The sequence below is a fragment of the Oxyura jamaicensis genome, chromosome 7 (assembly GCF_011077185.1).
Source record: "Oxyura jamaicensis isolate SHBP4307 breed ruddy duck chromosome 7, BPBGC_Ojam_1.0, whole genome shotgun sequence".
NCBI lineage: Eukaryota > Metazoa > Chordata > Aves > Anseriformes > Anatidae > Oxyura > Oxyura jamaicensis.
The window spans coordinates 22,765,139-22,781,433 of NC_048899.1; the positions used below are offsets into that span (position 1 = coordinate 22,765,139).

The window sequence follows — 16,295 nt, forward strand, 5'->3', positions numbered from 1 at the left end:
CTTTCTTTCTTTCTTTCCTTCTTTCTTTCCTTCTTTCTTTCCTTCTTTCTTTCCTTCTTTTATTCTTCCTTTCTTTTTTTTTTCCCTTCTTCTTTTTGACCCATAGGTGTACAGTACCCCAGGGCAGAAACCTCCCCTGTATTAAGTGGGAATAACTTGGTGGAGCTCTAGAGAAGCTGCTTGGCAGAGAGGAGAGAGAGAGACTTTCCCTGCAGGGCCTGAAGGTATCAGCCTGGCAGGGTATGCAGTGGAGCTGACGTAGCATCCTGCATTTCCTTCCCCACATCGTTGTATGCAGTTCTGTGACATGAAAAGGAGAGAGTTTGTAAATCACCTTCATTTTTGTTTCTCAGATAACCTGTATTCAACACCCCACATTTGTTGTATGCTTTTATTACGTTGCAGAGTGGTGGCAGGCTTTGTCTGAACTTTTACTGTTAAGGCTGTTTTTTTGTTTTTTTTTTTTTTTTCTGAAAGTTTATTTGCTATATTTTGAAGATCTCAAATACTGTGAGGGAAAGTGTTGCTCCATGTTCCTTTTTCCTCAGTGACAGTGGCAGCTTACAGGGCTTTCATGTTGCAACAGGGAGTACGTAGTACTAGTGAAAGGCCATTAGCCAGGACTGCCATTGAAAACAATCCATCATCATACCGTGGCCGCAGCAGGAATGTACTCTTTACTATGTAAATTAAGACCAATTCTTTTTGAACATCTTCCAAATATTCAGCTATGACATTATAAAAATACACAGTCATCTGTCCCAGTCTTCTGTTTCTTCCCAAGTGAATTGCATGTTACTTTGTTCCATGAGAAATTATAAAGGTTTTTCCACCCGTTCCATTAATTGCTTATTCAGTTACATATTTCTTAATTCTCTTTGAAGTCTAGGAGACTTGCTCTGAATTATACAGTCTTGCAAATATTAAATATTTTGAAAAGAGTTTTTGTCCCAGGAATAAAGGGCAGCTCTTTCTATCAGTGATGAAATGTTTCCTGTCTAACGCTTGAACTGAGATTGCGGTAGTAGTCTAAGGAGCACAAGCTCATTGGTTTGTAAAACTGAGTTAGGCAGAGTTGATAAGGTGAAAAAATTAGGTAGGTGTCAGTAGATTACAGGCCCAAATTGTTAAGATGTTCTTGGGTAGATAGCTGGGGGGGGGGGGGGGAAGCTTATGAGTCTGATTTCTTTTTGAGATAAGGGAAAGACAACATCTGTATTCTTGGGGCAGAGCCCTCCAACTCAACTTGCTTGGATCCAAACCCCCCTCACCTACCAGAGGGGATTAGGGACTGGGACGCCTCCATGGTTATGTTTGTAGCTGAAATGTAAGCGAGATGCTACTTTCAAAGAGAACTGTTTGCTGACCAAGCATCCTAGTGATTTTTATATCAATGTATGGATGTGTGGATGTATGTTTTGAAAACTGTGAGTTTTTGTTTTTTTTTTTAATTGCATGAGATAATTATGTTAGAAATAGAGTATGTCCAAATACACTTTAGTGAACTGAGATGCTTAATTCCTTATAATAGGTCTGCAATGTACATCACAATATACTAATAGAAACACTTCTGAAAAAAAGGATTCACTGCTGTTTACATCAGATGTCACCACAGCGATCTTGTTAGTTTTTCTTTTTCCACAAAGAGGAGAGATTAATTTCTTTTTCTCTAGAAGAAAAATAATGAGTTCCTGTGACAGAAGACATTTTAGCGCCTTTAGGGTATATTTCTCTCTTCTTTTTGTGTTATTTAGTGTGCCTTTTTTGATCTTCCCTTATGTGAAGGGTAGGAGGCATCTCAGAGTACAGAAGAAAGAGCAAATCGTTGTAATTTTGCACTGCAGTCAGGAAGGAGTACTTCTGATGGCAGTGTTTCCTTCTGTTTGTTAGTGTCCTGTCCAAACTTCCATTTTGTACAGTGGACAGAATTTGCAGGAATTTTAATTTCTCCTCAGGGGCTTTAAATGGATTTCTATTTGGGCCTGGGCCTGGTCCTTCTTCAGGACCTTGTAGTTGTCTTCTCATCCTGGTGCCAAAGACATTTGATGGCTCAAATGTTCAGCTTCTGCAACAACGGAGGAAATGTTGAGGCTATTTCTCTCAAATTGCTTTCCTGTCGTGGAAGTTGGCGTTTGGCCGTGACAGCTCTTCTCTGCTTTTTTGGCAGACAGTTCCTCGACATTCTTGTTGAGATCATCCCCACTAGGGCTTTCAGAAGAACATCTGACCGAGGCTCAAATTCTTCACCTTCTGCTGCTCAGAGCATATAGTATGTTATAGGAAAGGGCTCAGTCCTCTCCTCCTCCTACTAAATTTGCTTCTAGATACCTTCTGTTGTCTCAAAGATCCGTGAATTTGTGGTTTCTTCCTTTCACCCTGATTTGGTTTCATGTTGAGGGTGTGGATTCTTTTAATCCGAGGATAATTTAAGAGAAACAAAGTGTCATTAAATTACTGCAGTCTGAGTCATACTTGGTCTGTGAGTTCAGTTCCTTGGCCTTCCCACACAGCATTTCCGATGTGCAGCGAGCTGAGGCTGTGCAGGAAAGTCTGTCGACTGACCTAGATACTGTTTAACTCCTTACTAATGAGTGGATTTCTGACTTTGGGTACAGCCTTTTCCTCTTTGGATTCTCAGCCCTTTTCTAGGAAGTAGCTGCATCTATGACATTTGCCTGATTTTGAGTGGTTTTTGTCAAAAATTCTGTAGGATTTCAATTTTGATTGATTTAAACATCATAAGTTGCTTGGAAAATAGAAGCTCTGGGTTCTTTCACATAGCATTTTATTACTTTTGGAAAAAAAAAATCATTTTGCTGTCCTACAAGAAAGGAATAGTCATCTCAGGCTCTCAGAAGACAAAAGAAAAAGAGTCTGTATAGGTCCATAAGGCCCAGAAACACTGTGACCATACTGTATGAACTACCATCTTGTCATATGTTGTTGAATCTGTTCAAGAAAGTTGTGATGTGTGTGATACAGAACTAACTTTGCTGACTTTGGGCTTGTCTGTAGTGCATTGGCTGGTTGATTTTTATCCTGGTGCTGTACCAGAACTCGTTTTTTTATAGTCCCTTCTGTGATGCCCTGGGTTTGTGAAACTGCCATGGCTGCTCTTTTTAAGCAATATTGCATCTGTCTTCATCTGTTTAATGTCTAGTTGGCCCAGTCTGGAGTCACTGTTGTGCAAAGCTAGCCATGGACTATGTTTTCCCTGCTCAGCTAGCATTAAACTCCCTTGTCTGTGTTCCCCAGTGAAACCCATCAATCCGAGTGCTTCCCAGTGCATACCAGCCAACGTGCAGCCTGGGACACTTGACTTACTCTTCCATGGGGGTATTTGACGTAGTCATTATATTAAAAAAAATAAATCATTGGAGAGGAGAATCTGGGGGATCACTAGTTTCAGCCAGCTCAGGTATGTTCTACATGACAGTCTGGTAGTGCAGTGTGCTGTGTCTCTATGTCTGTCTGCAGCTCACGAGTAAGAGTAGGCTGGATGTGTGGTGGTTTCGGAAAACCTCAGTTATACTTGGCTAGCCACTACAGTGATGGGATCAGAACAGGTTAATGGTGTTTTTAAAGAAAATGGTATGTTTTAGCTACCAAAAGCAAATTTCCAGATAAGTATCTATTACATTCTCTTTGCAAAACTGCAGAAATCAAGCTCTGCCTCCTGCTTGCTTCAATCAATATTCAAAAGGCTGTCTATCTGAAGCAGTGTGAAACTGAAGAAGTGCTGCTGAATGTGACCTGACACATCAGCCGCAAAGGTTGCACATTAGATTTTGTGTTACAGCTTGTGATTGCTCATGTATCTGAAATTTGGCAACAGATGGATAGTATTTTTAATGCATAACACTCTTCTGTCCCTATCTCAGCACTTAATACTACTGCAGACATCTTTTCAACAGAGCCATGCGGCTATAATCAATAATATGTGAGCTGATGTTTCCGCTCAATAACATACAGCCACTTAAATGCCCTTCTGAAGTATTTTGACCCCTGGGGAGAACTACTTTAGTCCAACCATTTTCCCTATTGAAATGGAGATGTTTGCTATTCAGCACAGCTGGGACTTGAGAGTAGAGAAGCAAATTCAAATAGGGATCAAACCTACAAGCCATGCTATTAAGGGGGCAAGGCCTCTGGAAGGTCTAGCAGTGATTTTGGATAATTTGTCCGTTTAGTGCCATCTTAGTATGATTGACATTAAGTTACCAGAAATAAAAGGAGATCAGACTTTAATATTAATTTTACAGTTGCGTCATAATTAGGTGTTAATTCTAGTATAGAATAGCTATTGAAAGCAGGATGTTATTATGAGTATTTCATAAAAGAAGCATTTTTGAAACGCAGTTCAGAGAGACCAGAAGTTATGGGAATGTATTGAAGTATTTGGGTTTTTTCCTCATCTGCCCTCTAGAAAGGAGAGGGGCAGTCAGCACTTTCCAAGATTGGGTTTTAAATTAGCACACTATGCAGGCAAAAGCAAATAGGTATCTTTATGAAGGATGTATTTTAACCCAGCAGCTTGGTTGGTAATGTTGGTTTTATGTCGTCTTAGTACTACAAAAACAGAAGGTAATTAAAAACAGTTTCCAATGAGAGGCATTATTCCAGTGACCAAGCATCTTCCATGCAAAATAAATGCAGCAAGAGTCATTGAGTGTGTGCGTGTGTATGTGTTCATATATATAGTACGTACTTACATAGGTGTATATATATAACTTACACAACGTGTGAGACAGTTTTTGTAGTTCAGAGCTAACAAGTGGGTCAACATATAGGAAAGGGGATGTGGCCAGAAATGCCCTTGTATTTTGGCAATCCCCAATCCCATGGCTTCCAAGCTTTTTTCAACATATTCCTTGGGGCATCACATATTTAAACTGAGGGTATAAGTGGAGGTTAGTGACCTCCTCTAGAAGTGATATTAATAGCAAGAATAAATTAGAGTAATCTTTCATAGATAATATAGGATTGTAGCATTAATAGCTGTGTGTCTGTCTATCCAGATAGGAGTTAGCCTAACACTACTTTGGACTGTAGCCAAAAAAACACCTTTTGATTGAGACTGTTCTGATTAAAACAAGGGAAAAGAAGTATTGGGCAGTGATGATACAAATTAATTTTCCCCTTGCCTTGTACCTCGTTCCCTCCCACAAGAAAAATAAATATACTTAGGAAAAGCCAAAAAATAGGACAGTGCATCACACGCTGAGAATGAGTGAGTTTGGCTTGCTTGGATGGAGAATGAGGAGGAATTTAAAAAAAAAAAAAAAAAAAAAAAAGGTTTAGGTACACAATCTAGAGACTAATTTATGCTCCCAAGCTGATCTTGTACTTCTTAGCACAGGCAGGAAGAAGGAGTTATAAATTATGAATAACAAGAACTGTTCTCTTATGTCTTCGTAGTTTTATTCTTTCAAGCTGTTAGTGTAGGCTCTGCAAAATTGGTGAGGCTGGAATTTGCCGAGATTTATGCCTGGGTGTAGAAATACTGCCTTACTTTCAGATTAAAGCAGCTAGCAGTGGTAAATCAATACATGCAAGTCTGCAGAGCTGCCACAAGCTTGGCTTATAAATACGTATTAGCATTTATCTGTGGTTTAATTTCTCATCTTCCCAAACCATTGTCTTGATTGGTGATCATTTCTCAGTATGGAAAAAAAGGAGATAAAAGAAATTGCCAGACAGTAGAAATAATCCAGAAATGTAATTTAAACCTGTTCAGAACTTTATTATTTTGCTTGCCAATGAATTATGATTTTCCAAAAAACCCTGCATCTTTCATGACTATGTGAAACTCTATTCTTTTTTATATTCTTACTGTGAGCCACATGAACTATGGTAATTTATCTTCAAAGAATATTGCTTTGGCTTTTGTTGGGGGTTGGTTTAAAATGCAAATTTTTTCAGTATTTCAGTCTTAAACCAGACATACTTGGTGTCCGTTCTGTAGTGTTAAGGTAAGAGACCAACATTTGCTTTCTTAAAATAACATGTTGTTCCACCCCTTCCCATGTACTCGAACATTGTCAGCAGATGCACAGGCAAGGTGCAGCAAACTGCTATAGAACATTGAGATTATCCTATGTTTTATTTAAATAAGAATGATTGTGTAGTCCTAAAAAGTAGGTTAACTGAGAATTCCAAAATGTTTGAATTATTTATCTCTTTTTGTAAGATAAGGTTTCTCCAAAGTTTACTTTGCTAAACTGGACAGTGAATGGTGTAAGCTGGGAAGTGCTGGCTGCTTCGTGAGGCAGGACTTGAAAGGCAGACTTCTTGATTTTTTTTCTAATGATGTACCATCTACTGATCGTTTCTTGTGTGGAGGTTAATTTACAGTAACTCAGGGATCTGTTTGTAATTAGCTGCTGAGTAACTGTACAAATTGTTCTCATATTATTGATCTTCATGTTTGGTGTGTTATGGTAAACTTTCTATAATACTTTCAACGTAAGAGTACTTCACATCAATTACATTGTACTGTGGTAGAAGTATCATAGTAGTAGATAAATTATTATTAGATTGAATGGTTTAGAAACTTATGTGCATCATTTCATATTCTATCCTTAAATAAATTATAATGCATTGTAATTCAAAATATTTAAATATTTAAAACAAAACAAAAAACAGGTATAGTTGTCTTTTACTAATTTGGTCCTTAAACTCAGTAGCATGTTGGCAGGAAACAATGTTTCTAGTGTCAACCAGAATTTTGCATCTATTCAAAAAGAAATTTGAAAACTGTAGTTCACCACTTTAAAAATAGTTAGCATGTAAGTCTTAACACAGGTAAACAGAAAAACTCCTAGAAATGTAGGCAAAATGAAGGTATGCGGTATTTACTGCTAAACTGTTAAAGATGATGATAAACATAATTTCCTTTTCTTACAGAACAGATACTTAGATTAATGCATTACCGTGATGGTTTTCCCCCCAGTTTAGGAGAAAGAAGGCTATGGTTACTTACACAATATTTGCACTTCAAAGTGTGTCAAAGAGGCAAATCCATTTGTGTTTCTGATAGGTTATTTATCCTGCTTAACCTATAAACTGTGGAGTAACAAGGCTACTGAGCTGATAGGCAGCCTAGCAGATGGCTCAGAGATTATGCTAAATCACCTCAGCCTGTCAGAAGTCGGGCTGGGTTACTGCAGGGGCAGCGTCTGTAAGAGACGCTGAATGGGATCGTTTGTCTGAGTTTCTTGCCTGAAATTTCATTTTTCTTCACAGCATGTGACCTCTTCCTTCTTTCTGTCTTGTTACTACAACCTCTTCGAGTTAAAGCAGATGTGTGATCAGCAAGTTTGGGACCAGCCTGCTGGTATCCTGGCTTTCGTAAGAATCATTAGAGTGATGACAATCTTTAGGAGCCTGCGAGACATGGAAGATTTCCTCCACAGGGGCAAGAGGTTTGCTCAGGCACTTCCACTGTTGTTGCCCCTTTGTTTTTCTATTTCTGGAGCTGTTGCTTCAGTCTCTCCCTACCATTGAGTTGAACATCGTCATCTCTCTGGCCTATGAAATATTAAATGGGAATTAAATATGAGTAGACTAAATCAAGTTGAACAGCTTGCTGCTGTCCTCGTGTTGAACATCACAGGTGTATAATTTTTGGTTCGCTTTTCAATTATGTGAAGAATGAAGAGTGTAATTTTCAAAAGTGATTAGCATGAGTGGCCCCCTCTAAGCGCTGGCTGAGGATGGCATTCTGCTGCAAAGGGAGAGAAGTCAGGGCATCATTAACTAGCTTCAGTGAAAATACCATGTGTTTAGTACAAAAAATCAATGTTGCAGCTGAGTGAAGATAGGCCAAAACTCAGGGCTTAAAAAAATCTCACCCCAAAGTGTGGGTGACTATTAATCATAATTTTGCTAAATATCTGTATTCACATCTTACATTTACATTTAATTTTGAAATTAACAAAAAAAGTCACCACAGTAATGTAAAGATTTATACTTTGGATTTTTGATCTCATTATTTCCATTCTACTGCTGTTGTGTCTTTTTCACTTAGTGCCATTCTGAATTCTTCTTGAGAACTGCCAGAGAGGAATATAAGAGCCTTCCCTTCCAACTCCAAAAGCTATTTGAGGGGGAGGCTTCACTGATTTTTTTTTTCCATGATCATGTTATCATAGTACTGAAGAGTAACTGCTTTTTGTTTTCTCATATATTGCAAAATTCTTAACCTGTTAAAGAAAAACTAAATAAACACATTGCCATATTTTTTTCCAGTGATTTATGATTGATGGAGAATAAACCTCTACAGGGAATTGTTGGAAATCTGTTGTTTTGCTACACACATTAGGAATGCTGATTTAGTGTCAGCTATAATAAGTCTTAAATGTTTAAAATACGTAGAGATACTAAAAAAGCAATTTTCATCAGTTGTGCTAAATGAAAGGGCATTGTAAAGTGGGTCATGCTTTTAAGATAATCAATCTGTTGTGCAAAAAGGAGCATATTAATTGAAAAACCTTTGCAAAATGTAGTAAAAATAGCTGTAGGATGCTAACATTTTTTTTCCTTGACTTCTAGTCAGCTTCTATGCAATGGATAGAGATTATTCACATCTCTACAAAGCAAGAGGAAGCAAACATTTCCTGATTCTAAAAGCATTTCTTTCCTATCCCCACAGATCATCCTCTGCTAAACCAGGAAATAACTACTCTTTTTTTTTAAAAAAAAAAAAAAAAAAAGCTGAAAAATAATTAGCTCCAAAATCTTCTTCCTGTGTGTCACTTTACTATTCATGACAGTTTTGAATTCCTAGTTCCTTTTAGCTATAAGGAGTAGAAATTTTATGCAGAGCTAGAACACTGTAAAACCTATTCATAAAATACTATTTTTCTGTTACAATCAATATTGTCCAAGAAACTAAAAAAGCATTTGTTCATACCTCACTGATAAGAATTGTATATATCCTTTGTGCTAAGCATCTGTTCTTCTAAATATTGATATCTATAAGATCTGATAGCGTATTGCTGATTTTGCATCTGTTTTTGCCACTTTACTTCTCAGTGAAATCTGGAATTGTAACCTACTGAGCCTGTAAAAAGATCATCTGTACCAAAGTAAAGCTAGTTTGCAGCATGCTAATGTTGGTAACTGTGTCAGTAACGATGATGGTATACTGTTTTACCATTTGATTTTTACTGAAAATGAAAATATGCAAAATTTAAATAAAGAATTAGAGAACAAAAAAGTTTTCTCGATCTTGCAAAGAATCTACAGTAGCATGTAAGACTATTGAATTGTCACTAAAGCCAAAGGTTTGTGTTGGATTTTTTTTTGGTACGTTGATTCTTACTCATCAAAAAATAATCTTTTCACTAAATGACAAAATGTAATTTTAGCAATTTTGCAAAGTGAAGTAAGACAGTAGTTAGTTTCCATCATAATAAATTATAATCTGCTTGGTTAGCTGTTATTTGCTTGTAGAGTAAAACAGTCAAAAACAACGAGAGTTACTTGGCTGTTTTGTGAGTGCCAGCTTTCTCTATGAAGTCCTGGAGAGTCAAAGAGATAATTAGTAACAAATAATGGAACTATCTTTGTGAAAACCACATGACTATACAACAGAAATGTCACCAAAGCAGAGCGTTAGCTTTAGTTTAGGTTCATGAGGAAGTCCTGTTTTCTGCATAATTAAATTTATGAACAGATGCCCAAAGCAGGGCACATCTGGCTGAACTGATTAACCTAGTGCTTGAATATATGAAGCTAAGGTAGGAATTTTTGCTAAACCAAAGAAATTAGTCAAATCTAGAACAATACTGAAGCACAACTCTCATACTAAGCTACATTATGCGTACCTGTTAACTGTGCAAGTGAAGTTAAGTACAAATGCAGTTTTTTTGTAGTGTTAAATTACACACTAAAATGGTTGATCCAACTTTCAGTGGTAGGTACTCGTTGCACTCTAGTGAGCAAATGTTTATGTCTGATGACCATAAAGCAAGTGACTTCCAAACAGTTTGTCGAAGAGCAGTGTGCCTTCCAACAGCAGAAAACAAAACAGACAAAATATTCCTATGATACCTCCTTCTACACTAGGGCATAAACATGATAAAGAAAAATTTAAAAATTGAAACCATCTAACTATAGATTGTGCAACCAGTGGTTCTGTTCTTCAAACCCAGTATTCATTTAGTTGGAATAAGTTTCTTTATCAACTTTTTGTAAGAGCACATTTACAGTAATTAATTTGGAGCAGGATTATAGTAGGCTATCATGAGGACTATCACTATTATACAGACATTTATTTTCTGTAGTTCCCCTTATTGGCAAAGACAAGATTTTATTATTGGAGAAACAACAACAACAAAGTGTTTATCTAGGCTTAAAGGGAAGCAAGAACTTGAGGTTCAGTACAACAGTTTTCCAAGATACGAGACAGTATGGGAGCCAATTACAACCTTTTGTACTGCTCAGTCACTGCTCTGGGTTTGTTTCTTGGATCCAGGAGGAAAGATTGCTGGGGCTGATTATGTTCCCTTGGCTGTGCTCTTGTCTTGGAAATGCCCCGAACACAAAAGCAGTGAGGTATGGGAGCCAGCCGCACCACGTCAGCTCTTGCTGGCAACTCCTTAGACTCTTTTCTCAGTTACAGGAAATTTGTTTTCTTGATACCACCTGGTGCAAAAGGAGCAGAGAGACTGAGAAATGCAGCATAGGTGAGGCCTTCCCAAAGACTGCTCAGGTTTCTCTCTTCGGGTCTCAGTCAAGATGAACTAGTTGGGCTTCCACATAGACTACAAGTATGGTACAGACTGTGATGTAGACTTGGCTATTACAATCCTTAGTTACACATAAATTTTTTTTTTGAGTTAGTTGAGAAAATTAGAATGCTTTGGGTTTGGGGAGCTGAGGATGCTAGCTTAAAAGTTCAGTGATTCAGAGAAATCAGTAATTGTTACATGCATTTATTTGGGGTCATATAGAGGAACAATATTCCCTGTCAAGCCAAAATTTTCCAATTCTTGAGTGCATGCAAGATACACACAGACCATGTTATGCACTAATTCAGGTCATGTTTGAAGACAGTTTTTTGTTTTTTTAAAAAACTTTCATAGACTAAGCATCCCCACCAGCATCTTCTTTACAGTACTACAATTAATATATAGCAATTCCTTTGTATGTGTTTCTCCCATTCTTTTTACCTAGTTTGTTCTATTTGTTTACCCTAGTCTAAAGTAAGGTTCATTTTCATGCAGATGCATGCAGCAACTGCAATGCATCGTAGGATTAACTGATCTGCTCTCCTGTATGGCCCTCCTGGCTGGATCAGACTGTTTATGTTCTCTCTTGTCATTGAGTCAACCAGTGAGGACATTGTCTCCTTACTGGAATTTTTGTGTTCAGCCAGGTTCTCTCTCCTTTCACAGTTCCACCTTACAGTGAGTTCATGTACTCAGAGCCACTTACATGTTATGAAATCCCTGCCTGGCTTTACCTCATGATCCTGGCTCTTAAAAATAAAGAGCATTCCATGAAAGGGCAGTGATAAGATGCTAAGATTTAAAATATAATTTAGAATAAACCCAGAAGATATGCTGCATTGTTTCTGCATAGCATAGGTGTTGTAGCACTATAGTAATGCAAGGGATAACAGCAGGATCTCTAGGAATGCTCTTTTTTACAGCTGGACTTGGCTTCAGCAGAGAGAGATTTACTGTCTATCTTCAACACAAAGTTCATCACGCTTCAGGATGGAGGAGCTAGGCAGCCCTAAAAGACTTTCTAGAATAGCAGAGGTCCTTTTGGCATGTTAGGGTGCAAGTCAAAGCTAGGTTGTAGAAAACCCTTAACTGCACAAGCTGAAAGACAGTTGGAAAATACTGCAAAGGGCAGTACTGAGCTTGGTGGAATGAGGTTAAGCTGTAGACAAAGACTTAAACGGTACATTCCAGACAACCCCTATCAAGCCTCTCGCTGCCTATTCTTATTGTACCTCCCCTAATATACACACAGATAAGTTCTTTCAACACTCAAAATAGCACTTGTGGCTGAGCCTTCAAGCTACTTCATTCCCCATTCTTTCCCATGCTCATGATGGCACCTTATCACCCGCACATTTGCAAGTATGTTCATTATACTAGCAGATGTACAAAAGGAGAAAAATAAACACTGGTTCAGTTTGATCAGCATACAGAGTTTAAAGACCCTTTTCTTTCATCACCTCCATCATGGAGGTTGCCAAAATTATGCTTCAGAGATGTTTTAAATGTCTATAACGTATTTGTAGCTGTTTGTAATAGATCTATGTGCAGTTATTTGTACTGGATTTCATCACATTACTGAACAATGCAATTTTTTAAAAGTTTGTGTTGAGTTTTTTGTTTCAAGCTTTACACTTCAAAAGTATCTAAAACAAAGCTATATTGCTGTATTTTGACATTCACATTGCCTGGCAGTAGATCTGAAGGAATTATGGGTTGGCAGAGTTACCCTTCCACTATCAGTAGCAATACTGATAGTTAAGGAGAAATCTTCCTAACTTGGCCTTTGAGCAAGTCTCTTCTTAATGTTCTATCCAAATATATGTTGTCTTGATGTTCTGTACTATAAAGATAGCTAGTACACTGGTACATAGCCTGTTACTGAACATACCTCCTTTAATGCCATAATGAATCCACCCTGGCAATTATTTACCTGGCTCTTACCCCCTCTTTCTTAATACATTATTTGATGCTAGTACAGGTGCTGTACTAATGAAACAGAGAAAAGAAGATGCAAAGCTGAAAACACCTTTCCATCTCCAAAGATAATTCAGACTAAAGAGAGAACATGTTAGTAGGACTACAAAAAAAAAATGTTGCTATTGAACATGTGGCTTTACCCTTTAATTGAATTTATTTGATGTTATTTGGGGAGAAAAAAACCCTACTTACTAAGTAATAGCTAGTTGCTTGTTATTAACGAGATTAGCAGTTATTTCTCAAGATTGGCACTAAATTAAGAAAAAGGTTTGTTTGCTTTTAATTGCTTTAGAGGAAAGGGAATGAGCGATCACCTATCATCATAAAAGTGATTCTGCCAACCCTGGGAGATGTGCCCTGCCTTTGGTACAAGTCTTATCAAGCATGCTGTAGTGCTTTGGAGCAGCAGGGCGGTAGCGGCAGTAGTGCCTAAGTCAGGTAGACGTTCTTGAGCTTCGTGAGGAATGGTATTCTGCAGGCAAGACCTAACATCACAGACGCCTTTGGAATATAACTTTTCTCTTGCTTGCTATATTCCTTTTTGTAAGTTTGGACCACTTGCCCGCCAATATGTATTAGTTTAGATCACTGATTTCTGGTAGATCTCAATTCAAATGAGCAGTTGAGTGCAGGAGCCTGTGGTAGCAGTAGTAGGGCTGCAGAATTCAGGAGGAAGGAAGTAGATTTTCATGACAGTCATCCTTTGAAGGAAGTACTTAATGAGGAACTGTAAGGAGTAATTTCCCCTAATACCAGACCACATGGTGGGAGCAAGGAGGGGTTTGTACCCCTCTGGTCAGGCTGAGGTGGGGCAAACTGCATTTCTGTGCTTCATGGCAACTGGAGAACTATCACTTGGGAGCAGTATTTACAGGGAAAACTGTAGGAGAAACCCTGGCGATAGCTGCTGTTGTTATACTGGTTCTCTGATTCGTTCCTAGACTCACTGCTGATGTTTCTTGGCTGTCTTCCACAGCAGCTGGTTCTTTGCAGGAGCCGTGCTATCTAGGACAGTGCTTTAAATCACCAGCGGCCTTGCACACTGGGAGGTGGCGATCCGTGGGGTGGTTGTAAGAAGGATACACGCAGGCACATGTTTAGGTGCTGCTGGCTGATGTGCATCAGTATCTGGGCCAGCACAGTCCATTGACAGGCCCAACTCCCCTCAGCAACCAAACTGACTGGGTGTTACACCTGTTTTGGTTGTTTGTTACATGGACACCTGGTGAAGTCCTTGCAAGACCTGAAACAGTATCAGGGACAAGATCATCCCTTTTTTTTGTTTTGTTTTGTTTTGTTTTGTTTTGTTTTGTTTTTACAAAGGGTTATGTAGCTTTTCACTTCAAGAAGGATAGGAAAGCTGGTGGGGTATGGAGAATGCTGGCCATCAAGTGCTGGGTGCAAGTGATGGGACAAGAGTTTAGTGGATCTTGAAGAGCCATGCTCCTGAGCAGTTTGCCCTTCTTGTATTTACAACGTGTACATTTACTCTGTGCCTGCAGGAAAATTCTGGAGAAAGTTCAGAAATTTGAACTTAGAGGGTATAAAGCTTTCTCTATGGAATGACTCAGTTGGAAAATAAATAACTGCCACTAATTAGGAAGTATATGCTACAACTATTAGGCAAAATTTCTGTTGCTCTACTACCACTTCTAGCATGGAAGTATATGTGTACTTTCATTGACTCACATACATTTTTAGGCTGTAGATGGATAGTTCAATTTTATGTCAATGAGGATGTTCACAGTTCTAATTACAATAAGGGAGCAAAACTGAAAGTAGTTGCAAAAATTGATAAATACACTGAAAAATGTATTTAAATGTTCTTTAGGAAGAAAGCACTTAATAGGTTTCACCCTTAAATAACTATCACTTTACAATTAAACAGCGATTTGAATACTCTTAAGTAGGCCTGACTAACTAACCTAACTTGAAAGCCTAACTTTATGTATTAGGCTTCTTACATCTTTTTAAGAACTTTATGACTAATACAGCTTCTTCTGAAATTGAGTTAGTAATCTTTTGAAATAATATATTTTTGAAATGCTACTCCATAACTGCCACTCTCATGTTATATTTAGCAAGTGAGCTAGCAAAACTTCATTCTTCCCCAAATTCCACTTTCTTATGCTGATAACGTTTCTAATACCTTCCAGTTCATTTTCAGTTCTTGTACAATGATAAAGAACCTCTTGGGACACACTGCTTATGTATACCTATAGACGTTACCTTATTTTCTCATGTAAAAACAAACTCACGTTGCATAGATTCTCTCTTGCATAGTAATGATGTTGTGCCAAACGTAGTTCAAAGGTGAACAAAGGAGGTTGGGGTAAGAAACTTGTGAACCTGTGCTGGTTTCTGATTCTGCTGCTGCTTTGCTCTGTAGCGGCTGTCTCTGTGCTGGGGGAGTTGCATCCTTTGTATCAAAATAATTTAGGATTTGATTTCCAAAGGAAGGTGCAAATTTTCACCAACAGTATCAAATTCTACTTCAAGTCTACTCAAAAAAAACAAACACACAACAACAAAGGGTTTTTCTTTTAAAAAATAAAATAGAAACTTTCGTGAGGGATGTTTTGCTTAGTTGAAATTGTTTACATTTCAATTTTCCATTTTAATGATACAGAAAATTCTTCAGCAGCTTTGTTGATCAGCTTTCATAAACCCGACTTAGATTTGTCACCTCATAACAGAGGTTTTCATCATTACTATTTTATTTTTATTTTGTACTGTGTTATCAAGCTTAGCACGGATGAGACAGTTTCTTGTCTGCATTATCTGGTGCATATGCTGACAGGGAGAGTCCAAGCTTATCATGATTTTACCTATATTGTTTACCTATATTGTTTACCTATATATTTATATATAAATTATTATTTTTTTTGAGTAAAACACTTTCTTGTATTGTGGTTCTGCTGTGCTACTGGGAACACAGGGAGGGAGTAGAGCATGATCATGCCTGATATTCTTGATAATTTGTGTTACATCTATCTACATTACATCTTCCATTACACGGTCGATATTATATTGCAACTTGTTGAAAGTAAAGGATAATAGAATATAAAACAACATCTATTGGGTATCTGTTGTAATAGGATGTTTTTTTCTTCTTGTTTCATTACTTACGTATCATACATTCTAGGTATGGGAAAATCGTATCCACGAAGGCAATTTTGGATAAGACAACAAACAAGTGCAAAGGTATGTTTGCTTTTATATTGCGTTCACCTGATTGATTGACTATAAAATTGAATATTTATTAATTAATTAATTGAGTTTATAAAATAAACCAATGTTGTATTTTAAGTGCTTTTACATTTTTTCTCCCCATTTTGACATGTAAGCTAGTCTCGTTCTTGCCCATGGTCAGTGTGTTCAATACATTTGTTTCCAGTGGAGCTGGCAGACAGCCTGTGTCAGTGGTGCAGCCAAACCCGAGTGAAGCCGACACGCACACTGTTGTCTGGCCGTTAGCCTCTATTTGAGTCACAAAAATGAAGTTAAAAGCAGCTTTTCTCCTTTTGCCTGGAGAAACTAGGGAATCTTGCAGCAGACCATTCGACTGTACTAAGCTCT

At 37.8% G+C, this 16,295-nt stretch overlaps 1 protein-coding gene across 5 annotated transcripts in view; it reads left to right on the forward strand.

Annotated features, from left to right (window-relative positions):
• Positions 1-16,295, forward strand: part of RBMS1 (RNA binding motif single stranded interacting protein 1) — a 149,157-nt gene that overhangs the window by 93,523 nt on the left and 39,339 nt on the right. For all 5 annotated transcript variants that reach the window (XM_035330897.1, XM_035330898.1, XM_035330896.1 and 2 more), the window contains exon 3: positions 15,862-15,920. In XM_035330897.1, the coding sequence (XP_035186788.1) occupies positions 15,862-15,920 (59 nt within the window). The remainder of the gene's footprint in view (positions 1-15,861; positions 15,921-16,295) is intronic.